Source organism: Mesocricetus auratus, unplaced genomic scaffold (assembly GCF_017639785.1).
Source record: "Mesocricetus auratus isolate SY011 unplaced genomic scaffold, BCM_Maur_2.0 Super-Scaffold_6730, whole genome shotgun sequence".
In the NCBI taxonomy this organism is placed as follows: Eukaryota; Metazoa; Chordata; class Mammalia; order Rodentia; family Cricetidae; genus Mesocricetus; species Mesocricetus auratus.
The window spans coordinates 93,860,342-93,886,822 of record NW_024429184.1 but is presented as its reverse complement, the minus strand read 5'-3'; the positions used below and the strand labels follow the sequence as shown (position 1 = coordinate 93,886,822).

At 53.0% G+C, this 26,481-nt stretch overlaps 1 protein-coding gene across 3 annotated transcripts in view; it reads left to right on the top strand.

Moving 5' to 3' along the window:
- The first annotated feature begins 6,776 nt into the window (after positions 1–6,776).
- Positions 6,777–26,481, top strand: part of Camk2a (calcium/calmodulin dependent protein kinase II alpha) — a 62,065-nt gene continuing 42,360 nt past the window's right edge. For 2 of the 3 annotated variants that reach the window (XM_040741754.1, XM_040741756.1), the window contains exons 1-2: positions 6,777–7,006; positions 22,573–22,667. In XM_040741754.1, the coding sequence (XP_040597688.1) occupies positions 6,945–7,006; positions 22,573–22,667 (157 nt within the window). In that variant the 5' untranslated portion in view covers positions 6,777–6,944. The remainder of the gene's footprint in view (positions 7,007–22,572; positions 22,668–26,481) is intronic. The other variant, XM_040741755.1, reaches the window with a different exon arrangement.

Genomic DNA, 26,481 nt, shown 5'->3' with positions numbered 1-26,481 from the left:
GGCAAGAGATGCTGGTCCATGTGTGTGCACATGTGTGTCCTGGGGAGCCCCGTGTGAGCTCACAGCTGGCAAAGGGAACAGGAAGGAAGGTGGGAAGAGAGTCCTCCCGCGGGTTCACCGTGTGGCTGCAGGCCAACCCCTGGCCCTCTCTGGGCTACAGTGTTTCTCTGCGTACGGTAGATGATCCAAGAGTCTTTACTTTCAGTTGTTCTGGGCACCACCGTGCACGTTTGCATCTGGGGGGGACCCAGGCTCGGTAGTGGCGAGGAGGGGGTGGCGTGTGTAAAGCCTGATTGCTGCATGACACGGCTCGATCCGCACACTGCGTTCCGCACGGTTCCCTCCAGGTTCCAGTCGGCGCAGTGTGTGTAGGCGAAGGCCCTGCTGTGAATTTTGAAAATAGTTATTTTTGTCACTGGCAAAGGAGGCCTGTTAGGACTCGTCAGCTTGTGGATGAGCGGGATGGGTGGGGTGGGGTGGGGTGGGTGCAGAGCTGTGGGGGTTTGGGTGCTGGTTGCAGGACTGCAACACCACAGCAGTGACTGAATCCTGAGTGAGGGCCTGGCCTGGGCTGCAGGGAGGAGGTGACCATTGCATTCTAGGTGCTTCCTTATAGCCCTGAACTTTTTTTCCCCTCCCCTAAGATCTATTTTTATTGATGTGTAGATGTGTGCATTTGTGTGTGGGTATCATAGTGAATAAAGTGCCCACAGAAGCTAGAGGCCTCAGACTCTCCTAGAGCTGGAGTTACAGGGGGTACAAGCTGTCAGACGCGGGTGCTGGGAACAGAACTTATGCTCTCTGGAAAAGCAGCGGGTAGTCTTCACTACTGAGCCATCTTTCCAGGCCCAGCCCTGTTTTGCTTTTCCCCATCTCCCTCACCTGTATGGCTTCTCTTCCTTGGCAATGTGGATGCCCAGAAGGCAGGCAGGGCCCGGGACTGGCAGAGGTCTCTGGGCTACTGTGGCTGTGTCATTTTTGCCTGTTCAGGAGGGGAGCTCTGGAAAGGATACTTGATAAGGTGATGCCTTAGCCTGGTGTACCTCCTAGGGGCTATTCACAGTCTGCCCGCTGCCCAGGACACTCCAGGCCTGCTGAGGCCTGTTCTAGCTATGCCCGCTGGCTTGCCACTCTGGCACAAAGCCCAGGCTTCCCAGTAGATACAGGCTCTATGGCTGCTTCTCTGAGGACGACTGAAGGGTCTCTGGCTGACAGGACTTTCCAGTGTCCATCCCCATCATCTACTTCCCTTCTGAGGACCCCTTTGGGACCACAGGAGCAGGACCATACATGGCGCTTCCTGTTCTCCCCTGGCCTCCAAGTTCTAGTCCCTGCAGTCAGTCCTGCCCCAAAATATAAGGAGTAATTGGTGCTAGGGCTGGTGTCTGTTTCTGAAGCCTCCCTTGGTTCAGTCTTATACTCAATGCAGAAATCAACAAAATCTAGGTTCTCCTCAACCCAGATGCCAGCATAGTGCAGGAACTACTCGAACTTCAGTCTGCAACCCGGTCCCCAGGCATGAGTGGGGCAGCTAGTGCCTGAGGATGATGGTCTTTGTGGTACTGTACTGAGAGGCCCAGCTTAGCAGTCAGCATGCTCACTACGTGTTCCCTGCTATGATCTGGGCTCCCGCTCACTGAGCACACCTGAGTCTATACTACATGCCGGCTCCCAGTTGACGACCGTCTTTGAGTTACTATCGTGATGAAACACCATGACCAAAAGCAACTTGGGGAAGAAAGAGTTTATTTTTCACTCGAGGCTTCTTATGGTAGCTCATCATTAAAAGCAGTGAGTGTAGAAATTCAAGCAGGGCAGGAAGCTGGCGACCAAAGCGGATGCAGAGGCCGTGGAAGGGAGATGCTTACTGGTCTGCTCCTTGTGGCTTGCTTGCTCAGCCTGCTTTCTTACAGACCCCAGGACCACCAGCCCAGGGATGACGGCACCACCCACAGTGGGCTGGGCCCTCCCCCGTCAATCACTAATGAGAAAATGCCCTACAGCCTGGTCGTATGGAAGCATTTTCTCAGTTGAGGGTCGCTCCTTTCAGATAACTCTATCTTGTGTCAAGTGGACTTAAAACTAGCTAACACAGCACCTCTAGGCTTTTGCTTATGTCACCCGAGTCCCTTTGGAGAGGATAGAGTGGAAGGGCACCCCAAAGCAGTCCCTAGGTCAGGCCTTCTCTGGGGCCTCTGTTTCTCCCTGGGCTGGATTACACTGAGTAGACCTGTAAGCCGGAGGAGTGAAGTTCAGGTGGGAACCTGCTTTAGCGTCTAATGACCGGCGCCCCAGCAGCCAGGAGGAGCCCTGCACCTACCTGCCTGGGCCAGGGCTGTATCTCCTTTTCTTCCAGGCACTTCTGACTTCCCTGTAACACAGGCTAGCATCCTGGCAATGCCAGGAAGGGGCGGCGCTCCGGGAGCCAGAAGCTCCAGGCTATTGCCCTGACTGCCACTAACTCGCGCACCCATGAGAGGGCAGCCTCTACTCTCCGTACCTTGGCTCTGAGGGATATGTGGCCCCTAACGGTCTTCTCAGCTCTTTATGGGGGTTAATAATGCAGGGCAGGGGTGGTTATAGTCTCACAGACCTGGATTTGGTCCTTAGGTATGTGCCAAGTAAGTACTGTCATGGCTCTGAGGAATGGGACCACTGCATTTACCACATTGCTCTAAGGCCCAAAAAGCATTGTGGAAAAAATGCTTAGTGCAGAGCCTTACTCCAACGTAGGAGTAACTGCTTTGGGGCCCAAGAATGAGTGTTTTGTCCCTGACCTTCCCAGGAGGAAGTGAGACCCCTTGGGAAGCGCTGTTTCCAGCCATCCTAGCATAGATAGGAACGGGACCTCTAACTGCAGGATGTGCATCACTGTCCCCCTCAGGGAGGGCCTCTGCACGAGACACTTCAGGGCACAGTGCTGCTTCCTAGCCCTCCTCTCTCAGGCCTGGCATGACTGCATACAGCCGTAACTCAGTTGCCCTCTACCCAGACCCTCACAACATCCCTTCTCTCCTGGCCCAATTTCTACTGAGCCTGCCCCCCACTTTTGCTGGCCTTAGTGGGACAGGCCCCATGGGGATCATTCCGATGGCACGTTTTCTGCGGTGCGTGTTCAGGCCCTGCAAGACCCTGTGACGTTTAGTATATGCATGGGAGCACACGGAGGGGCTGTCACAGTGTCATTAGGGCTCCCTCCCATCCTTCCCTTGTCTCTTGGAACTCAGCCCAGATCCCTTCTGTGTCTCCCACCGACACAAGGCACTGTCTATGTTCATGGCCAATCTCTTTCTGGCATTACCATGCTGGTTCAGCAAACTTCAGGGTTCCCACCCCTGGCCACCAGCCCACGGCACACAGGCCCGTGCTTGAGTCCTGCATGCGGGTTGCAGATGGTGTGCACGTGCTGGACTGTCATGCCTACTGTGGCCCTGGGGAGTGGGAAGTCTGGCAGAACCAATCTCCCCCCACCCGTGCAATCATCAGCTTAGCCTCGTTGCCACACAGGCGTGGCTGATTCCCGATGCCCGCCACCACTAGGCACAGCTGCCAGCTTTGTGGGCAGAGGATGTGGTGAATTAGTGCTCATGCCTCCTCAGTATGCAGGTGTCCATCAAAGCCAGTGCCTGCACCCCTGGACTAGTCTCCAGGAGGTCCCAAGAGGTATGCGCACATGCAGGTGTAAGACACACCTCCACAGCCTACTCCTGTCCTGCTAGTTCTCTGACATCAGGTGGGCCTAAGGTGCCAGGACCTGCCTCTCCCCTAGGCTTGCATGCACAGGAGAGAAAGGTGTCAGCGAGAGAGAAGGGGCAGGGAAGGGAGGGTGCCAGAGAGGAGGGCATGAGGGAGAAGGAGGGGGAAGGGAGCTGGAATCGGAAGAACAAACAGACATGGTGACCGCAGTGGTGTTAGGACCCTGTGGTCCTTCTCAGAGGCAGGCAGGTATCAGGCTGGACATGCCTTCACACGCTCACCCCGGGTTCTTCTAAATACTTTGCTGGCCTCTGAGCCAAACACTGCATTTCATCTGTGGGGAGCGACCGGAGCAGTAGCCAGGCCAGCACTAGTTGGAGAGGATGGCCACCTCTGTTCGCAGGGTTACATTTCCATGGTTACAGCTTTAGCAATTCCCTTTAGTGTTCTACTGATTTTAAAGCAGTTGCCATGCCCTTGGGCCCTAATAAATGAGGGTCCCAGTGACCTCTTTTTTTTTTTTTTTAGTTTCTGACGTTTATTTTGCAAGAATTATTGCCAATAAGGCCAACACCAGGCAATGTCTACCATGAGCTAACCTCCAGCAAGGTCTCAGAGAACAGTGCCCCAAGTGCTTCCATGGTTCAGGGAGGAGCAAGAAAGGATTTCTAGCTCCTTAATAATAATCCCTCCTGTGTCAGCCACTGAGTTCATCTCATTTAAGCCACAAAACAGCCTTGCAGGTGAGGAACATCATTACCCAATTTTGCACTTGAAGAGGTCCAGAGAAGTCAAAAAACCACAGCCTGTAAATCATGTAGCCGTGAATAATTGATCAACACTGTTTCCCCTGGGCAGTGGCTGGATGGTCCCAGGGATTCTCCTGGGACCAGGCTAGAACAGTGATTCTAAACCCTTGGCTTATGACTGCTTTGGGGGTCGGATAATCCTTTCACAGGAGTCGCCTAAGACCATTGGAAATCACAGGTATTTACATTATACTCCATGACAGTAGCAGCATTTCAGTTAGGAAGTAATTTTATGGTCGGGGTTCGCCACCACACAAAGAGCTGTATTAAAGGGCCGCAGCGTTAGGAAGACCGAGAACCGCTGGGCTAGAGGATCTGAGGCAGGAGGATGGAAAAAGAGCTCACCCCACCTCTGCCTTCCTCCGCTACCTCCAGCCTTGGCCACAGTGTTCCGTGCCTGCTTGCTGCCCACAAGCTGTGCAGCCCTGTGTGCACAGGCCTCTCCGCTCTGCCTCTGAATTGCCACGTTGGCGGCAGAAGCGGGAAGTATATTGTGCGCAGAAACAAAACGGAGTGGTTTTTCCTTTTCTGAAGGTGGTAATGGTGCAATTAGTGGCTAAGCCATTACCCCCTCCTCCCTGGCTTGCCTCCCTCCCCTCCACGCCTCCCCTTTTTTCTTTCCTGAGAAAAGTGGTTGAATTGAAGAGCTTTCCCTCAATCTTCCACTGACTCTCAGGAAGAGGGACAGGGGGGCCCCCTGATGTCTCTAAGGCCCCCTACCCTCAGGCTCTTGTTGGTGTTGGGGAATAATGGAAGGTACCACTATGTCCATAAGTGAGGTAAATGATATAGGGATTTATGGATTCTGATGGGTGAGTTGGAAGCTGAGAGAATTTGAATTTCCAGGTCCTTTTATCTGCCCCTTGCTCAATGGGGACAAATGCTGGCATGAGACCTCTACATAGCCACCTGTGAGACATGCTGAGGCACCTTTTTTTTCTTTGAAAGGAGGGCCAAAGACTGAGCTGCATTGTGGGAGTGGTCATGAACTCAGTTTAAAACTTCCTTTTTTGCTTTCTAGACACTGAGAACCATTCAGGTTTGTCTACTTCCCAGAGCCCATTTATGGCCCTTAGGCTGTTCCATCCTTATGGGAGTCTTCTGCAAGCATGACTTTTTTCCTATTGTCTAGAAAATGATATGGGGACTCAGAGAGCTTCCTCCACGACTTGCCCAAGCTCACACAGCTAATAAGTTCCAGAGCTGGAACTTGAACTCAGACCCCTAGTTTTAAATTCCATGCTTTGGGGCGTCATTTGTGGCTACAGGTATGGTTGGTATACTGCAGAGGTGAGGTCATCAGGGAAGATGACTAGAGTTTGGGAAAGAAGCTTCCAGGACAGGATATGTCCATGCCACTGGCCCAGGCTGGGTGAGCCAAGCAAGGCTTACCTCATTATAGTTGCCTCTCTCCAGTCCTACCTTGACACGAAGCAGAAACTGGGACATGAGCCCCGGGAGATCAAATCTGCATGGTTCCTCTAGGGGCATGGGTGGGGAGAGCTTGCGGAAGAGGCCTCAGGAGGGCCCCAGCTGCACAGGGGTGACACATAGGGGTGAGAAAGCAGCCAGAACCATTCCCAGAGTCCTGGGTCCTGCTCTGCACGTCTCCAAGCTAGAGTGACAGTGTGATACACACAGTTGCTAAAAGGCAGAGAGAGCAGGAGCAAAATAAGGGCAGAGGCAGAGACCAAGTCAACCAGACCAAATCCCAGAGGGAGCAGAGAAACTGCAGAGACTCCAAGGGGGGAGGGAAGGGGAGAGATGAATTAGCCATCATTCCCCTGTAAACCTTAGAACCCAGCTGTTGCCAGGGCAACGGGGCAATACCTGTCTTTCTAGAGGAGATGAAGTTGCCAGGGTAACTACATCCTGTCTTTCTCAAGGACCATCCCAGAATGTGGCACCCACTAGCCGTTACCATAGCAACTGCCTCTTTGCCCCACTTAATCCCATCCCGTCTGTTAAAAGGGCCCTATAGTTGGAGGTGGGGGAGGTAGGAAGAGCGAAGATCACTTGTGGACTAAGTTTGTTCTCTTCCCCTTCTCCATCCCCCTCGGCACATCACCCTGGGAAAATGGGGTCCACTTGCTCCCGGGCCCACACAGTCCTGCAGTATTGTGTATTTGGGGCCAGGGCAACACAGAAGCAGGTTTTGAAGTGGAAGGCAGGCAGGTGTTGGGGAGGCAGTTACCGGGGCAACGGGAACAGGGCGTTTCGGAGGTGGTTGCCATGGGGACCTGGAGGCTGACGAAGGCTCGCGAGGCTGTGAGCAGCCACAGTGCCCTGCTCAGAAGCCCCAAGCTCGTCAGTCAAGCCGGTTCTCCATTTGCACTCAGGAGCACGGGCAGGCGAGTGGCCCCTAGTTCTGGGAGCAGAGCAGCAGCATCCCAGTCCTAGTTCCCAGCCTAAAGCCTCGCCTGCCTGCCCAGTGCCGGGATGGCCACCATCACCTGCACCCGATTCACAGAAGAGTACCAGCTCTTTGAGGAACTAGGAAAGTGAGTCACACCTCAGGGAGTCTTGGAGGGCATGGGATCATCCTCTGTGGGCAGGGGGTGTGTGCCTATGTGCCCAGAGCTCTCCCGTGCATGCAGAGGGAGGCGTGCTACATGGTTTGGGGACACCATGTGTGCACAGGGTGTCCAGAGTCAGGCGTTGACACATTTATGTGCCCATCTAGCCAGGTTGTGTGTGTGTGTGTTGAAAGGGTAACAGTTTGGTGGTATATGCACACGCCTGTGTATGTAAGTATACATGACCCGGGTACACAAAGATTCTTAGAAACTTGGGGTTTTAAAGGGACTTGGCTGAGTCCAAGCTGGAATCTTTCTGTAGTTGAACTTAGACACCTGCAGTGATTGAGAGTTCATCATCTCTTGCCTGGAGATCCTGACTTTAGACACTGTACAGAGTGGCACATCCTCTCCCCCTTTCCCAGTTCCCTGCCAGGAACAAGGGCTTCAGGACCGAAGGGGTTAACATGAAAGAGATTGTGATGTCGGGAGGAGGGGAGGAACAACCAGCAAGCTGGGGGATGCCACTGTGGCAGCAGCGGCACAAAAAAATGGTGATCCTTTGGCAAAGTTACCCTCCGTGTTGTGCCTCTGGTGTTGCGGAGGGTGGGAAGGAGAAAAGGAAAGATTTCTTAGGGTAGATCAGAAGGCTACAGATATAAGATGTTCCTAGCTGGGCTTCTGGGGGTCCTGGGATGGATCAGGAGTTGGGGAGCAGTTTGGTAGGGTGCTCCACGGACACAGAAGTGCCCGTACCAGCCCTGTTTGGTTCCTGCTGTAGCAGCAGGAGCATGAGACTAAGGGCCCCTGTGAGCAGATGTGTGCCAGTGTGAGACCGGGAGGTACATGTGTCAGTGAGCATTTTTGAGAGAGACTAAATGTGGTTTTCATGGGAAGCAGATGGAGTTGTGTAAGAACTGACACTGGGCACAGTGTGAACGGAAAAGGCACGCAAATTCTGCTGCAAGTACGCCACGCAGAGATAGATGTGCAAGTGTGTCATCTGTGCGGAAAGCCTAAAAATGTCAGTGTGCCCTGCAAGGGTGCATGTGTGCAATTATGCAAGAGATGCTCTAGGTTAGATTGCAGCGAAGGTGTGGACATGCATCTGTGTGCACATGTGTGGCAGGACAGAGCTATGTGAATATCAGTGAATGTGTGTATGTGTGTAAAGTGTATAAGGTCACAGATGAGAAATGCGGACAGAATATGTACAGGAAGTGTGTGTGTGTGTGTGTGTGTGTGTAAAGTGTATAGGGTCACAGATGAGAAATGTGGACAGAATGTTCTTAAGTGTGCATGTATCTTGAGGAATATGTACAGGAAGTGTGTGTATGTGTGAGTGCATGCACACATACACACACACACATGCCTGTGTGAGGCATGGACTTGTGTGGGTGCTTTGGCGATGTGTGAGCTTATGCTGGTGTCTGCATATGTGTGGGAGGTGGACTTATGATTATGTATAAGCATAACCTCTGAATACACACACACACACACACACACACTCAGACTATTCAGACACCTACACATACCCCAGCTCCCTTGTGCAAATGTGTGTTCACATTTGTCTCCAGACTTCCTGCTCTTTTGCGTGTCTTTGCGTTGGACATGGGGGACAGGAATACAGTTTTTGAAGTCTGCTCTGGCGGACTGTCTTAACTTTATCTGGAATCCCTTTCCAGAGAATGTCTAGTGTTCACCCGGAACCTAATGGTTTCCTGAATGGACTGGAGCCGCCTTTCAGGAACCCCCAAAGCTGCTTCTGGCATGACTGCGTCACAGAGCAAAATGAAATGGAGCTGAGCTGTGACTACAGTGATCAGAGTGACACCAAAGTGCTTTTTTGCCCTGATAAGAGGTGGGGATCATCAGGACTGGGCTCATTTGCCTGGCTTGACCTTCTTAGCACCCCCTGCCTGCCTGGATGCTAACAGGCACTAGGGTAGGGGTAGAGCTTTAAGGTACAGGGAACAGTGCTTCGGCCGTGGCAGGAAAACCAAGGGTGGCAGGGATGCCCAGGCCTTGTCCAATCAATTTCAGACCTCTTCCTTCCAGAACTATTGGTGCTCTTAACCTTTTTTAGGTCATTTATTCCTCCAGGAATCTGATGAAAGTCTAAATAGACATTCCCTAGAAAAATGCACAAACCTGCAAAATGTTGCATGCGGTGACAGGGCTTGTGAGACCGCGGGAGACCGTGCATGACCCTGTGCTTGAAGATGCTCGTGTAAAGGAAAAGGGGCTGTGGTGGGCCAGCGTTGTGGCTTGGGTATCTGTGTGACGCAGGCCAGCGTGCCCTGTGGAGGAAGAGTCCGATGGCTTTTGCTCCTCACCTTAGCCTTAGTCCGAACTAAGGTGGGGATGTTCAGGGAGACGCTTATCTCTGTGACACTGGGTGGGCTGCCACTCTTTCTGACCAGCAAGCTGGAACTTTGAAGAGCTGTGAGGGTTGTATAGATGGTGTGTGAAGACATAGCCTCAAGCCTGACACACAGTGGGTCTCTGGAGGATGTTGCTGACCCAGTGGCTGCTGTCCTCAAAGACTGGGCTGGCCTAAAGGAGGAGGCAGAACCTTCTCAAGGTTTATCTTTTGTGTAGAGGGTGTCCTGTTTAGGGGAGATGGTGGCCAAGACCTCCTTGGGCTCTTATTCCGTGATGGAATCAATGAAGAAGTTGGAAGGGTTCACCCTTCAGTTGATCATGTGTCCTCTAGCTAGGACACTGAGTGGTCACCCAGATGCTGTGCCCTCATCCAGAACTCTGTCCCCATAACCAGCCTGTTACCTAGCTCTGCTGGGCCTAAAAAGAGACTTTGCTTGACCTCTGTCAGGGCTCTGGGTTGACACAGCATAGAAGAGGGCTAGCACTTTAGCAAGACTTACTGGCTTTCTGCCCAGTGAATACTGACTTGTCACCAGTGGCCTTCGAGGAGCCTAGGTGTAAGCAGAGATTCCTCTCCCAGCCTGATATAGCTCTGGATAGGAGTTTTTAGAACTTCTAGATGCTACCACACTAAAGACCCCCCTCCATTCCCTGGCACTGAAGCACATAAATTCAGAGGAGTTGATGGGGCTGTTTCTAGGTACCCTGAGGTGATGTCACTCCTCTCTGCCTCTCTGGGATGGAAGTCATAGGAGCGCTCGCTTGGAGTGGGCTACAGTGCCAGCTGCAGGACCAGAGTGGTCCAGGGTAGCCCTCAGCATTCCCTTCCACTCACCCATCCTTCTCTGACGTCCAGGACCAACAGAAAGGCAGGAAGGGTGGTAGTGGGCGTGGGGGTGGGTAAGGGGGAAGCAAGGGAAACCCTAGCGACCTCAGGCAGGCCCGGGGTAGGAAGCCTCCTCCAGTCATAGCGACCTCAGGCAGGCCCCGGGGTAGGAAGCCTCCTCCAGTCATTGCCTCCCCAGGCCTCCATCTGCCTGACCTGCAGAGATGACTGAGGCAGAGACGCGGTCTGTGGGCCTACAACTGCTACTCTGGGCAGAAGGAGCCCCAGGAGGGGGGGAGAGAGAGAGAGAGAGAGAGAGAGAGAGAGAGAGAGAGAGAGAGAGAGAGAGAGAGAGAGAGAGAGAGAGAGAGAGAGAAAGAGAGAGAGAGAGAGAGCTCAGCCCACTCTTTTCTCTCTAGAAACAGGGATCTGAAGTTGACTCAGGCAGCGCAGGGTAGGGGAGACTGTTGGGAGTGTGGGTGGCCGCAAGGTTGACAGACACCTGGGGGCTGGTCCCTGAGCCCAAGCCCCTTCCTCCACAGCTCTTCATGCTGTACCACACTTGGGTGGGCGGAACTGTGGGTGGTGGCCTGGCTTAGAGGCAGCTGCCTGCACCGGGCTTCTAGGTGCCGGATGTACAAGGCCCCTTTGGAAGGCAAGTTCCAGTGCATGGTAGCATGTACTTGGCCATTTCCCCCTGCCCTGCAGAGCTGGACGCAGAAGGGGCAGGGTCGTGGTGAGAGGACACTAAGGCACCAGAGCCTCACCTAGAGTCAGGGTTATTCTGTACCTAAGTCCTCCTACCAGCACCGCTGGGCCTCATGGTACCCTTCCATCCGTTAGCTTATGCCCGAGGGAAGTGGGTGGGGCTTAGTCATCCATTTTACAGATGAGCAGACTGGCCCTACAGGAGGTGGCAGGAAGGCTCTAGGGACTATGGCCTGGCCCCTGCAAGGTTGCTGAGTAAGGCTCCGTCTGGTGCTGCATCTGTGAAGGCGTTTTCTTCTTGCCCATGAGCCAAGGAAAGGGGGCAGTGGTCTTGTTAGTGGTGGCGGGGGACAGTGAGGGGGATAATGACGAAGTGTGCTCACTTTCTGGCCACACTTCGGCCTTGAGTTTACGAGGATACCTTGGGTGAACCACTTTTCTTTGTTTTCTTTAGCTTTACTGTCAGTAAAATGGGGGGTGTCTGAAATGCTGCACTCTGTGGCCCCCCTCAGGGGAGAAAAACTGTAGATCCTGCGCTCCCACACTGAGTGGGCTGTGGAGACTGTCCACGCACTGCAAAGATGGAGACACCTCACAGAGGAGACTGATTCATCTGAGGCTACAGGAGGCTACCGTGAGAGGGACCAGAGAGGATGGGAAACGGGGAGACAGGACCTGGATGGCAGGGACAGGTGCAAGACGGGGAAGGGACAGCCTTTCCTGGCTTCTCCGCAACAGCGAGCAGGCACATGCTCTGTGCATGCTGCAGCCCTCCGCCCCCGCACAGGCGCCCCCACACAAGCTGAGACACACTGACACTCTCCAAGCCTCCTCCCTCCCTCCTGCCTCCCTCCAAGGCACAGTGACACTGCTGTCAGCAGTCCCCGCAGCCTGGAGCTGCAGCCCTCTGTGTGGTGTGAGGGGAGCCCTCTGGACCAATGTGTGTGTGCGTGCACACACACGCACGCACTCTCGCATGCACGTGCACGCACACACACACACACACACACTGGCACAGAACATATAGCATGAATTCACCTTCCAGGGAAGGGACAGTAAGATGTCATCTGGTGGGCTTCTGGACTGGGTCTTACCACTTACCTCTCTCTGTTTCTCTGTTTCTTCCTCTCCCATTTCTTGTCTCTGCCCCGACTCACAGCGTCCCTGAATGCACACTGCTTGAGACCTGCCCTCTTATGATCATCCCCATGAACTATTAGGAAGAGCCCACTTACGGCAAGCCGAGTGCTGCCACCCTGCTGAGCCCCAGCCCGGGCACTCTACATCCTTGGCGTCCATGGCATGGTATCAGGCAGAGTTATAAGGCTCCTGGGACTTACTGAGCCATAGCATGCTGGGGGTCTTGGTACCTTGGGGTCATATAAGGGAGGAATTTATCTGTGATCCTTTTGGCTATTCTCACACGTGTTTCTCTGCCCCCCCTCTTCAGCTTGAGTTATGCTCATCATGTGTCACATGCAGGACTCATGTGGTCTCTGCCCTCATGGGGTGCACAATCTGCTACAAAGCCAAAGCTAAGTCTCTGCTGGACTGATTATTTAGACGCAGCTGGGTGCTGGCTGTGGCGGCACGTGCCTGCAATCACAGCACTTGGAGGGCAGAGGCAGGTGGATCTCCATGAGTTCGAGCCCAACTTGACCTACATATTGAGTTCCAGATCAGCCAAGGCTACACAGCGACACCTTGTCTCAAAATACCAAACAACAACAAAGAGAAAAAAGGGACTATTACCCCCATCCCGGTCCTTAAAATGCAGTGGAATAAAAGCTAGGAGCACAAACAGGGATTGTGAGGCTTGAGATTCTGCTGGAGAGGGACAGACATTGGAGAGGATGCTCTGAGGAGGTGGCACTGAGAGCTGGAGGCTGAATGAGAACTCTACAGAAGGAAGAGAACATGAGTGTGTTCCTCATCCCAGCGCAGCTCAGGCGATGTCTCTGAGGTGTGTCAGCGGTACACATCTTCCTGGGGGGGGTAGGGGGTACAGGGGGTTCCACTCTTCTCTGGTCTGCCGAGTCCATTCCCAAACCTCCGGATGCTAGGTCCTAAGAGGAGCAGTAAAAGCCGGTGTCTGTGGAAGGGGAGGCTGGCAGGGTGGTGGAGATCTGGAAGTCACATCAAACACGGTAGAGTGGGGGAACTTGAACAGGTCACAGAGCCCTCTTTAGGGCGTGGCCTCCTTTCCTAGCTGGCAGGGAGGGACTAAGGGGTCACAGAGGACAGAGTGTCTGAGTGTGCAGAGAAAGATTTGATCTTAACACCAGAGAGAACTTTCTAAGGATCGTCTGGAGATGGCACCGAGGCAGATACACAAGCTCCTGTTCACAGCCCTTGGCCTCCCTGGCACCCTCCTAACCAACACCCCTGCCCTCACTTAGTAACATGCTTGCAAGGGTGATCTGGGGGACATCGAGGGGCTGGGATGCTCTCCATTCTTTTGAGAGTAACCCAGGGCATAGCGCTGCTGCTCTATGGATAGGGAAGTATGGTCCAGAAGGTCAGTGGCTCATAGAGCTGGACCTTCCTGCCTCTTCCTACCCCAGGGCATGACTCTCTACCCCCAGAGCCTTTCTGACACCAGAGCAAGTCTCTGGGGGTGTGCATCATGGCGGGGACAGGCCAAGTCAGAAGAGGTGGTGAACAAGGATGCCTCTGCCTTCCCCTGCTTTGTCCAATTCGGGCTTGGCCCCTAGGCACTATGTATATGTACATATATTTCCTATTTTTCCTTTTTGTAACCCATTCAAGAAAAGGCATGTGCAACCAAAACAGGGAATATGTTGGAACTTCTGTTGATTCAGTGTTCCCTTCAACAAACAGAATCTTCCGGTTCTGAGGCCTTCTGTGTCCTCCAAGAGACTTCTGCTGGGTTGGCGTTGGAGCTGGGGGAGTGCAGGACAGCTCGTCCCCACAGCATCTTCTGGAGCCTGGGAGTGGGTGGTGCGCCGCCAGGGACAGGAGGAGAGAGGCGAGGTTTCGGTAGCGGGTCCTGGGATGTTCTGTCTGTATTATGCCGTGGCAAGTGGCCGTCTGCTCTCAGAGGGGCTGTGGAGACAGGAAGAGAGGGCACAGGAAGCAGAGGGCACCCCGAGTCCCAGCCCTATCTCCTCTCATCAGTGTGCCATTTGGAACTGGCATAGCTCAGTTTTGCTTATTATTCAGAAAGGAATAGCATTGCCTAAGAAGAAGGAGAAGAAAAAGAGGGCTCGGGCATAACTTCATCCACCGTTAGCATCACCGACAGGAAAGATCTGCTTAAGGTTGACTGGACTGAGAGCTTTGGAAATGCCTCATGTGAGATTTCCTTTTGCTTCCAAATGGACTCTGCTGGCCACGGCTCTTTCATGATCTTGAGAACTGGGGGATGCTTGTATAGGCTGTGGCCACCCTCCCTGCACACTGCTCTCTTTTTCTGACACATGGAATCTTGCCCATTTCTCACAGACTTAAAGCACAGCTATGGCTCTAAAGCCAGTGCTGTCTCCCACCCCAACTGTGCAGGGTATTGAAGAGCATTGCGTTGAGTCAGAAGGCTTGGTCCAAGTTTGCTTGGCCTCAGTTCCTTTACCTATTGACCTTTGTAGTAAGATGTACTGGGCATGCCAGCTCCCCACACAGCTACTTGGGTCCCACACTGGTCTAATAGGTGACACTGCTCTGGTGGCCAACCTTAGCTCTTTGCCATCCTGTAGATGTTTAAACCACACCTGCTCTGAGTTCCTTCCAGACAGATCAGTTTGCCCGGGTTAAGTTACTGAGATCAATAGGGCCAGGTTCGAACCCTGCTCCAGACAGCGGATCCTTTCTGTTGGTCCTGGACATCAGAGAAGGATGGGTCAGGATCCTTCTGAGATCACTTCAGCTTGACCCAGAGAGGGAGAAGGTTCACAGATCTTAACAAAGGGAAGATCGGGGGAGGGACTGGTTGGAAGATGCCTGTGGTGTAGTTAGCATGCCAGCCAGAGAATGAAGAGCTCAAACAATGGGGCTAGGATTCTAAAGGCAGGAGAACCCATGCGTATGGATCTTGGGGTGATGGCTAGGGTGGATCTAATCCTTTGGGGGAAGTCACGGGCTCCTTTGTGAAGTTGAGGAAGAGTGCAGTCCTTGCCCAGAGCATCACAGACACAGAGTCATTTTAATGACATTGTAAATGGGCTCATCAAGGCCTAGAGCCTTCCTGGTGGCCCAGCTAATAGCCTTACAGGACAGGAGGAGGAAATGGCAAGGGGACAGATGCCGAGAGAGAGAGAACAGGGAGTGGCAGTTGGTAGGCAATGGGCAGAAACAGCACTGCTCCTGGGGATGAGCCAAAAGCCATGCATTTAGGGTACCAAGTTCTCATAGGGTGGGGCAGGCTAGGCGGATTAGGCCCATGGGGTGCTGCCAGGGCTGGGGGAAGGGGAGGTACCGGGTGGGCGAGCCTGGCATACGCATTTCTTCCCTGGAGCCTTGGGGGCGGTGACCAGATTGCGGTGGGTTCCCGGAGTGTAGGAGGTGGGAAGACGAGGCAGCGGATGTCGGACATTTGTTCTGGAAGTTTGGCAGCATGAAGGAAAGGGGAATCAGGCAACCAGGCTGCTGAGTTGAGAGGAGGTGTTTATGGAAGCAGCCAATGAAGGGAAACCCTGGGGACTGTCAGGACGCTAGACAAGCAGGCTCCAAGGGTGCAGAGCGCAGGACAAGTTCATGAGTTGGCTGTACCCAGAAAGTCTCCACGCAGAAATGCTCCTCTCTGCTGAGGCCCTGAGAAACTCTGGAGGAAGGTGACATGCTCTGTCCTGGGGTGTCCAGGAGGAAGTAAGGTTAGGATTCATCATACTCCTCTTTTACATAGGGAAACTGAGGCCCGCCTGGATAAGCCAGCTTGTAACCAAGCTGGGCGAGGACTCTGGACGTCTCATTTCCCATCTCATGCCCTTGGTGCTGCCCCCGGCTGCCATGGCAACCCTGCAAGGGATTCCAGGCCAGAGATGGTTATGGGCACCTGTGGCTGGCAGCCGGCCACACCCAGGACACCAGGACACCAGCTCTGCTAGTCAGCCAGAAAATGATTTCCCAGTGGCTCTTCACAGCCCATTAGCACGTTTTCACATTCTTGGCAGTAGAGCACTTTGCTGGGTCCTCACGCTGTCTGCCTGATGCTGGGTGGGGTCTCCGTGTGAGCGTGCTCACATTCGCTCCTGGTGCACACACTCAGGAGGGACTCCTTAGCCCGGGAAGGGGCCCCTTCCCCCTTTGCCAGCCCCCCTCCTTTCCCCCAAGCTCAGCAGACAGGGTCCATTTTGCTTCCGATGAGGCTGTTTTCATCCTCTTGAACGTAATGATGCCCATACAAGGCATCATTTCTTGAGCATTTACTACACTCCAGGGACTCCGCTGAACACATTGTCTGCCTCATTATCGAATCTGAGTCCTTGAAGCAACTGCTCAGGGTGGGGACTCTATTGTCCGCATTTTATGGGGGGAGGAGGCAGACAGACCGAGATGACATCACTGGCTAGTAAGGGGCGGGACGATGATGGTGATTTGAACTCGGGTTGGACCGCTCTTACTTAGAACTGCGTTTGCCGACACGACAGGCAGGAGCCACTGGCTAGGATACAGTACTAAAGACAGACAGGTCTTTGTGCCGTTGAGCCTCATCTTCCCTCAGCCTCTTGCTGCCAGCAAAGAAACCGAAGCCCGCGGGGCCTACCCCTGTCTAAGTGCTCCAGAATGGCTGAGATCTGGAAGTCCCTCTCCCTGAGATCTGGAAGTCCCTCTCCCTGAGATCTGGAAGTCCCTCTCCCTGATGCCTGCTTCCTTTGTCTCACACACATGCCTCTCCCTAACTTTGTCTCTTGATTACACGGGTACACTCTGAGGGTGACACACCTGTGCTGTATCATACCTAGGCCCTCATGGTATCACAGACCCAGCTACAGCCAGGTGATCATTAACGCCTGTCCCCTTGTGCCTGGGAGCAATGTTCCCCCTTTCCCCTCTTGCACCCAGGAGCACGACCTCTCTCATCCAGGAGCACTGTCTACCCCGCCCCCCTATCCCCCACCCCCAGAACAGTCTTGTCCTTGGACTAAGGAAGCACACCCCTCCACATCAGGAACCCAGGAATACTTTCACAGGAATTCTCAAGACCTCCCCGCCTCTCCACTCTGGCATCCACTCTTTCGCCTCTGGGACCACTTTCCCCCTACCTTCGCCCTCTTGGCCTCCTGTTCTGCCTGTCTTTCCATTGCTGGGCCTTGGCCTGCCTACTCACCTGCTGGCCACGGCTCAGCTCAGAGCCCTGCCTGGGAGGAGTGGGCTGACTCCTCCCTTTGCCAAGGCTTCCGGACTGGGCTCACTTCTCATGCAGGATGAGAATGAACAAACACGCTTTTTCTAAACAAAAGACGAAAGAAGCAGAAGTGTAAACTGCAGGCTGGCCGCCTTACTCTCTGTTTGGTTCCCTGACTCAGTCTACCCTGTTTGTCTGATTCCCCCACCATGACAGGAAGGGAGCCTTCCTCTGTGTTGATGGAGCCCCGTTCATCCTCTGCTGTTTCCTGTGCTCTGTGGTCCTACTCCTGGGCTCCATGGTCTGAAATGACCGCCTCGTCTAGTCTCCCGGAGCGCCCAGAATGGTGCTGCCACTGCCCTCTTTAGGGGAGAAGGAGGATCAGAGGGGAAGTTCAGAGTCACAGGGTCATCAGGGGACAGCCTGGGTGAGACTCTGTGAGCTAGAGCCCCAGCTCATGGCAACTTCAATCTCCTGCCTTTAGTGGAGCTAGGAGGAAAGGCTTAAGTGCCCTGCGTTCTCTTCCCCGACTCCCTAGAAATATTCCTTCTCACTTGGGGCTGCAGTTTCTGGATCTGTGAAGCAGAGCTCATAATTCTGACGTCTTCAGGTTGCTGTGGGATCAAGAGGAGTCTAGCAGTACCCGGGCTTGAGAGTATCTGTTATCCTGGGGTCAGGAGCTGGGTCCTCACTTGAGAAATTCCTCCTCTGAGTAACCGAGGAAGGCTATGCCTCTCTGCCTACGGGCAACATGTTCAGGACGTCCTTCAGGAACTCAGCATCCCTGTGTGCTGAGCTGTTCTTGTTCCATGAGAGAGGCTTTTCTTGCTCAGTCGATGTGGCTCCTAGGCTCCTGCTCCTTGAGCACCGTGAAGCTTCCGATCAATGTTGATTCCAGGAGGTGGAATATGAAATAGGACAGGAAATAACTGCCTGACGAGGAGAGTTAAATTCCCTCCCCCGCATCTCTCTCTCTCTGTCCGTGTGTGTGTGTGTGTGTGTGTGTGTGTGTGTGTGCGTGTGTGTTTCAATGTTGCAATCGATTGCATCCACCTGACTCACACTAATGGAGTTCTAGCTGTGAATACACCGTGGTCCAGGTGCCAGGCCCTACAGTCTCTAGGCAGCTCAGAACCCTTCCCAGATGAGGCCACCAAAACACTTCCCTTTAAGGCCTCATGGTGATAAAGGTCTCTAGCTGGGCAGGAACCCAATCATGGCTTTCAGGCCCATTCCACTACCTAGGCAAGATGGATGCCTCTGAAATATCAGTTGTCTCCTTGTCTTCAAATGCCTATTTCTGTCCCCAACTGAAATTCTCCTTCCTGCCTCCTTTCTGTTCCCTTCACTGGTGTTTAAAGTCACTGCCTGATCTTGCAGGATTTGTTCATGGAGGTTCTGGGTGGTGGTATTTGACACTGGGTACCAAGTGTTAGATGCTAGGTTCCAGATGCTGAGTGCTAGTTACCAAGTGCTAGACACAGGAACTCATTAGTTGGGTGGGAAAGACAAGAAAGTGGGTAAGTAGGTCCCACAAGTGCCAGGTCAGGGGTGGGGTGGGATCCGAAGACTGGTGGAATATAATACACATTTATCCTTTTAGCCTGGCTTTTGGTGCAGGGCTCCTAAAGCTCTTGCGGTTTCCTGGGTAATCGGGGTGAATGGAGTATTTTTTTGTTCTCCTATTTGGTCTTTGACCCCAGTTCTCAGCACAAAACTCTTAATTCTCCTGGGATTTCCAGGTGCTAGGAACATCTTTGGCTCTTATGGGGTGACTAATTGTGGGTTTCTGTATGGAGGTGGCCACCAGAAAAACCAAGCACTGATTGGATGCTTGGAATCTTCAGCCTCATTCTTCATTCTCCAGGGAGACGAGAGGGCTGGAAATCAAATTAGTGACTGGTCACAGTCACATGATGAAGCCCCCACAGAGACCTTACATGGGGGGCCAGGACACCTTCTGGGATGGGGAACACTTCCAAGGGGCAGCAGAGTGCCACATTTCAGCCCCAGGGGTGGGCGGGAGTGGAGCTGAGCTCCAATCTCCCAGACTTTGGCCTCTGCTCCTCCACCCAGCTGCTCATCTGTATTCTTCGCCATGCCTTACATTGTATAACGAATGGGCAAACGTGCTTCCCTGAGCTCTCTAAGCTAGCATAGAACATCCTTCAATCTGAGAAACAGCAGTAAGAACTTCCAGTTGTTATCAAAGTTGGACAGGAGTGTGGGCAACCCGGGGAACCACTTCCCACAGTTGGCTCCTGAAGTGAGGGCATGGTGTTGTAGAATGGAGCCCTTAACCTCTAGATCTGCCCTAACTCTAGAGGGCATCATGACTGACTTGCAAGATGATGGGGATGCAGACAGCAGGAGGACCGGTTGGCATTAAAGAAGCCGCCTTTATTTGGTGGCCAGTATTGTGTGTGTGTGGGGGTGGCTAATAGCAGGTGACCTTTACTATCCAGGGGCTTCATGGAGTACAGTGAAGACCCTGTAGAAGAGGCAGTGTGTCAGGGAGGTGAGTGGGGTCTCTCTGCTTTCGTATTGGTGAAAAGCAGGTGGAATGCAACATCCCAGGGAAGGCATATTGCGTGCAAGGCCTTCAGTGTACATGTGATTCTGGCCATTCTTTTCCTCCTTGTCCCTTCCCACCCACTTGCTTCTCACTCCCCCGTGTTGAGCAGCTAGGGTGTGCTCATTTGGAGTTTGTGCTTCCTTGGAGTCCACTAACAATTTCTCCTGCTTCGCATGTTAATGGCAAGAAGAGAGACTATGGCCCAGATTTTCAGATAATAGGGTTCATAGGAATCATCTAAGCATCTTGTGGCTTGGACATGCCCTCACTTAGGTGTGCGGGGGAAGTTGGGGGGCCATTGGGAACTCAGTACAGTCAACAGAAAACTGGAGTGGTACTCAGTATAGGTGTTAGGAACCCAGAAGATCAAGACACCGGAGCTCAGCGTCTTGATCCCCACTCAACACACGAGGCCTCTGAACTATGATTTTTGCACTGTGTCTGGATGATTCATACAATAGCAGCACACTCGCATCCGAGAAGTCTTCTCAGGCTGTCATTTGTGTGAGGACAGTGATGATGCAATGCCCCTTAGAAGTCTCTTCCAAGGTGGTGTGTCGGGTTGACAAGATGTCCTTCATGAAGTGCAAAAACGGTAGCTCGAGCTCAGATCCAGCCCTCCACCTAGTTTTCCTCAGTTCTATGCTCAAACTCTTTTGAAATAAGGAGCCAAACACGGCTGCATACGCTTTTAGTCCCAGCACTGGGGGCACAGAAACAGGAGCATCCTGGGAATTTGATGGACAGCTTCCAGCTTAGCTGAGATGGCTAGCTCCTGGTTCAGTGAAAGACCGTATCTCAAGGCAATAAGGCAAAGAGGGGTAGAGGAAGATATCTGACATGCTGCTCTGGCCTCCACAGTGCTTACATGAGCACACATGCCAGCACACTCCTGTGCATGCACCACACACACACACACACACACACACACACACACCTGAATCTGTACCAAATTGCCATTCCCTCTTACCAGCATATACAAAAAGAAAAGCTTAGTAACATACCATGTTGACAAAGGCAGAGAAAATCGGTCCACTCCCCCCACTCCCGCCCCCCCGTGTGTGTGTGTGTATGTGTGTGTGTGTGTGTGTGTGTGTGTGTGTGATTTTTTCTGGTGTGTCTGTGACAAAATTGCCTGATAGAAGCAGTGCCAGGGGGAAAGATTTACTTGGTCTGCAGTTTCAGTGCTCTGTGACCAAGCAGGCAGACGTGGCAGAGTGGCTTAGTTCGTGGAAGTAGCAGCACATGATAGTCTGTTCGCATCATGACAGATCAAGAAGCAGAGAACAGCCCGGAGTGGTGGTGCACGCCTTTAATCCCAGCACTAGGGAGGTAGAAGCAGGTGGGTCTCTGTGAGTTCAAAGCCAACCTGATCTACAGAGTGAGTTCCAGAGAAACCCTGTCTCCAAAAATAAATAAAAAGAGAAAGAGGAGGAGCAGAGAGCAAGGCTGCATCCAGGGTTAGTTAGGTGGACCCTCCTGAGGCTGGGCCCCAGAGCCCTGCTTCTGCCAACCACACCTCACTTCCCAAGTGTTCCACAGCCTCCCCAGACAGTGCCAGCGGCTGGGGAGCAGAGAATCAAAACAATGGTCTGTGGGGACATTCAGAGTCAACCCATAACATGTGGGAAAGTAAGTTCATATAGCTTCATTATCAATCCAAATTGCCAAATGCCACCTGCCTGCCACCACCCAACCAAAAAACATTAGCACATGGGCCTTATCCAATAGACTCAGGCACACACAGGAAATTAAGTTGTTTTGTTTATTTTTGTTTTGTGTCACAGGGTCTCTCTATGTAGCCCTGGCTATCCTGGAACACACAAGGTATACCACTGGCACTGAACTCTGAGAGAGAGAGAGAGAGAGAGAGAGAGAGAGAGAGAGAGAGAGAGAGAGAGCTGCTTGCCTCTGTCTTGAGGGTGCTAAGGTTAACATAATTCTAATGCACACATACAAGGTCATTAGAATGTTGTTTCTAATAGCTAGAGACTGAACCTAGCTCAGCTGCCTTTCAGTAGGGGACTTCAATGAGGAAACTGGCCAGGCCACTAGGCTATAGGACAGTCATATAGTTACGCGTTATGTAACAAAGAGCTTTCTATGAAAGAGGGCCTTCAAAATACATCAACCTTATTGAGTGTGGTGGTGCACGACTTTAATCCCAGCACTTGGGAGTCAGAGACCAGTGGATCTGAGTTCCCGGTCAGCCAGGGTTACACGGTCAGACCCCATCTCAAAGGAAAAACGAAGCTAACTGCAGAAAGGAGCAAACACACACCTACCTGGTGCTGTCTGTGAGGGGAGGATCAGCAAGGAGGGACTCCAGGCCCCGGCAACAGAGGCCATGGTAGCGAGAGAGCACCCCTCACTCGCAGGCTGGTGGAGGCAGGACATTTCAGGGTCTACGTATTTACCTCCTTTGAACCCGGAGCTGTGTGATGTATTACTTGTTCCAAGAACAAAGCTCTAAAGATTCCCAGAGACCCAGATTCTGTGGCTCTCACCCCGGGCTTCTAACGTTTTATAACTTGGTGATCTAACTTCTACAGATCCAGAGGCTCCTTTTGCATGAGGCCAAGGATCTAGGGTCCTCTCTGGATCTCTCTGACCTCTGCTGCCCTAAGCCAGGCCCTGTAGCTCTTGTGACACAGGTGGCTCCAATGAAGGCCGCCTCCCTTTCTGTGGTACAGCTGCAGGAGTTCTTGGTAGCCCGGGGACACAGCTCTCACTGTGTCTTGTTCTCTGCCCTCCAGGGGAGCTTTCTCCGTGGTGCGCAGGTGCGTGAAGGTGCTGGCTGGCCAGGAGTATGCTGCCAAGATCATCAACACCAAGAAGCTCTCAGCCAGAGGTAGGCTCTGGGCCGCCTGCCCGCTGCCAACTTTCTACGCTGCCATCATTCTTGCCCTAGACCCGAATCCCACGCTTGACCTCTGGGAGACACTGTTGGCAGACGAGGAGGCTCTTCCTTCTAAGGGAATAGACCCCTCCCTTTCCTTCCTCAGGGAACCCAGGCTAGAGATTACAGTGTCCCCCAGATAGGTCAAGCCCTCAACGGTACTCCCCCTCCCCTCTCCTCCGCCATGCCCTTCCTGCCTTGCTTCCCAGCCTCTGCTAGAGTGTTCAGCCAGGCTCCTTCTGTGGACAGCCCCCTTTTCTCTTTCCAGGTGTCTACTCAGGGTCACACCCCGAGAGCAGTCACATGGGCTCCATCTCAACTTTTCTCTTTCCACTCTTTTTGATTTCCACGTAGCTTGCCCTGACTCACTTCCTCCTGCTCACCGTTTGGCTCCTTGTTTAGTCCCTGGTTCACGGTGACTGTGAGCCCCAACAGAGTAGACAGAACTCAGCCCCTGCTCTGTGCTCAGCACCCAGGACAGCGCCCTCACCAGGCCTCTGAGCTGTCAGAGGGACCTGTCTGTGGCTCTGTTCCTACCGCACAGGGTTTTGCACAGGTGTGGCCTGCTTTTGAAAAGGATATCCAGATAATTCTACCTTCAGGTAGAGCATTGTCCCCCAAACCTTAGAATGATCATGGCCAGTAGCAGCAGCCTTCCCTGGGAGAGAGCCCCCATTCAGGCCTAAAACAGTTCAATTTGTATCTTAGTAAGATGGCCAGGATTGCTGGAGTTTGAGAACTCTGCCCAGAAGAGTCCAGGTCATTCCTGTGTGTTTAGGACAGGAGTGGGTGTACTGGCAAGCCAACATCCACCCCAAATAGATGCCTTGAAGACTGGTGTGAGGAGAATTCGGTTGGGTGTGGAGGTTAGAGACTCACATGAGTGAGGTACGGTGTTTAGTAAGCTATAACTGTGTCAGGATGAGGGCCCAGCAGGTGAAGGGCTTATGAAGGTCCTGTAGATGCTGTACAGGGCGTTCACGCTGCTCTCTGTACAGGGCGTTCACGCTGCTCTCTGTGGGCCTCCCAGCAAGCCCTGGATGGCACACGGTTGCTGCCTTTTGTTTCCAACTCTGTTGTCTGGCCCACAACGCTCTATTTACCTACTTTTCAGCATCCTGCAAGGAGGAGAGGCTCTGAGGGCCCCCAGCTAGCATGACTAGTGTAAAAAGTCCAGGCCTGCAAGAAAGTCTGGAGTCAGAGCCAGAGGCAAGGAACCACGTGGACAGGAAGTCCGACTAGAGTGCTGCCTCCTGTTGGCAGGCCTGGAGCAACCCTGTTGCTATGTGCCTCATTGTACCTCAGTTCCTGAGATGCTGGAGACAGGCCGAGCAGTGGCTCACCCTTCCTAATGCTGAGACCCTTTAATACAGTTCCTCGGGGAACTGAGATGCTGGAGGCAGGCCTAGAGAAGTGACTCTCACCCTTCCTAATGCTGAGACCCTTTAATACAGTTCCTCGTGACTCCCCAACCATAGTCACTTTCATTGCCAGCTCAATCTGTGATTTTGCTACTGTTATGGATCGCAATGTAAAGATCTGTGTTTTCTGATGGTCTTAGGCAGCCCCCAGGAAAGGGGTCACCACCCGCAGGTTGAGAACCCTGGGCTAGAGTAACGACAGGTGGAGTTTTGCCCTCAGGAGGAGCATCAGGAAGGAAGATTAGAAGCGAGCATCGTGTTAGATGCTGGGGTTCTTGGGTAGGTTCACCACCATCTCAGGGCGCGCACACACAGAGACAGAGGCCATCACTACTGTCTGGGAAGGTGACCACACACCCTGGACAGTGAAGGCTCTCGCTGTTTGTGTCAGGCAGCTGCTACCTAGGCCTTCTTCTGTCTGGTGACCTTGACCTCCTAGGAGGGAAGTAACCCTGCCTAGGCTAAGAGCAGCGGAGCAAGTGAGAAGGGAAGCAGGGCGGAGAGCAGAGATTCCTTTAGCAGGTCTCTGTGTGTCACTCACCTCCACAGGGGGCTTTAAAGCTGTCACATTTGGCACTGTTCTCTAAACTTCTCCTGCTGGCTCTTTGGGGTGACTTCCTGCAGCTCCCAGCAGGAGCCGGACCCACCCAGGGCTTCTATTCACCCCTCCCAGCAAGCTGTGGCTTCCCCTAGCACACCCCACATGGCCTCTTCTAGCAAGCAGTTCTTAAGAACAAAACCTTCATAGTGTCACTCAAAGGAACCACAAGCAAATAAAATGAAACATGAAAATTTCGCCTGTTCACATCCCTGCTGCTCCCCAATTCCGGTCTTAAAAGCAAAATGCAATTGCCTGAGCTTCACCCCGGGCTGATTGTCTCAGTGAGGCTCTTGGACAGCAAAAGCTTTGGCATGTTGATGGCAGCCACACGCTCTGGGCTAGGCCCTGCCAGGTGCTCTACGGACCTCCTGGGGAATCCGGGCACAAAGATGTGGTTGGTGCAGTCAGTGGTCAGGGGGTGATCTTCTCAGGCTCTAGGCACAGACTCATGTCACAGGCTCATGAGCTATCTCTGAGCTTCCTTGGGACCCCTATGAAAGTGCTCTCAGGAGGCTTTGGGGTTCACGAGCCTGTCTTCCCTTCAGTCTCCTGGCCCCTCTGGTCTTCTCTCGTATCTCCCAGTGCCCTCCCACACTCATGATCTCTCCTGCTACAAACCTGGTTGCAGGAGCCCAGCCTCTCTGTATCCCTTGTGCTTGTATGGCTCTGGTCCTGCCTGGCCCTGCTGGGATTGTCTGGCTCCTGGGACTAGACTCTCTCCAATTTGGCCTCCATACTCTGAGGATGTCCCAACCAGAGTGGGATGAATGTCCCCAAGGTGCCATCGTGTGTATTAGGGGCCATGTTCTCAGGTACCAGGCAGGGTGTGGAAACTCTGAACTTCCTTGGATGTGGGCTGGGACTGAGTCGCGCACTAATTGATTATCAGTGCATTTATCAGCAGGAACTGACATGCAGCTATGCCACTTGCCTGGGCTAGGAGTTTGGACGAGCCTCTCAGAAGCTGCACGCTAGGCTCCTGGAACTTGGCAGTAACCAGTGGACAAGGTTGTGTTCCCACGGGGCCTGTTTTCCTGGGAGTGAGACATGAAACACACCTACGAACTAGGTAGAGTGAAGAACTGAGGAGTGTTAAGAAAATCAGACTGGTATGGCGGCACACACTTTTGAGTTCGAGACCAGCCTGGTCTATACAGTGAGTTCTAGGACAGCCAGGACTGTAGCATAGAGAGAAAGGTCAGATCTGGCGAAGGAGAAGTGACAGGCAGAGGGACACTCTTAGAAAAGACAGCTGGGGAAGCTCTCTGGGGAAGTGATTTTGTGCTGGGATCTGTCTGAGGAGGAGGAACACTCTAGGAAGAGGACACAGCAAACCAAAGGTCCTAATATAAGAAGCATGGTACAGCCGGGCGGTGGTGGCACATGCCTTTAATCCTAGCACTCGGGAGGCAGAGGCAAACAGATCTCTGTGAGTTCGAGGCCATCCTGGTCTACAGAGGGAGTTCCAGGACAGTCAGAAACCCTGTCTTGTAAAACAAGCAAAGAAACAAAACCAAACCAAACAAATGGGAAAAAAAGAAAAGAAGCATGGTATACGCAAGGCCAGAAATAGGGGAATAAGACTGGGCTTTGTAGCTAAGGTGATAGCTAGGGCCTGGGTTGTAGGATAAACATGTTGGGAAGCTGTTAGCCTGTTGGACACCCAAAAGTGACTTATTCACACACACACACACACACACACACACACACACACACACACACACACACACAGCCTTGGCCGCCA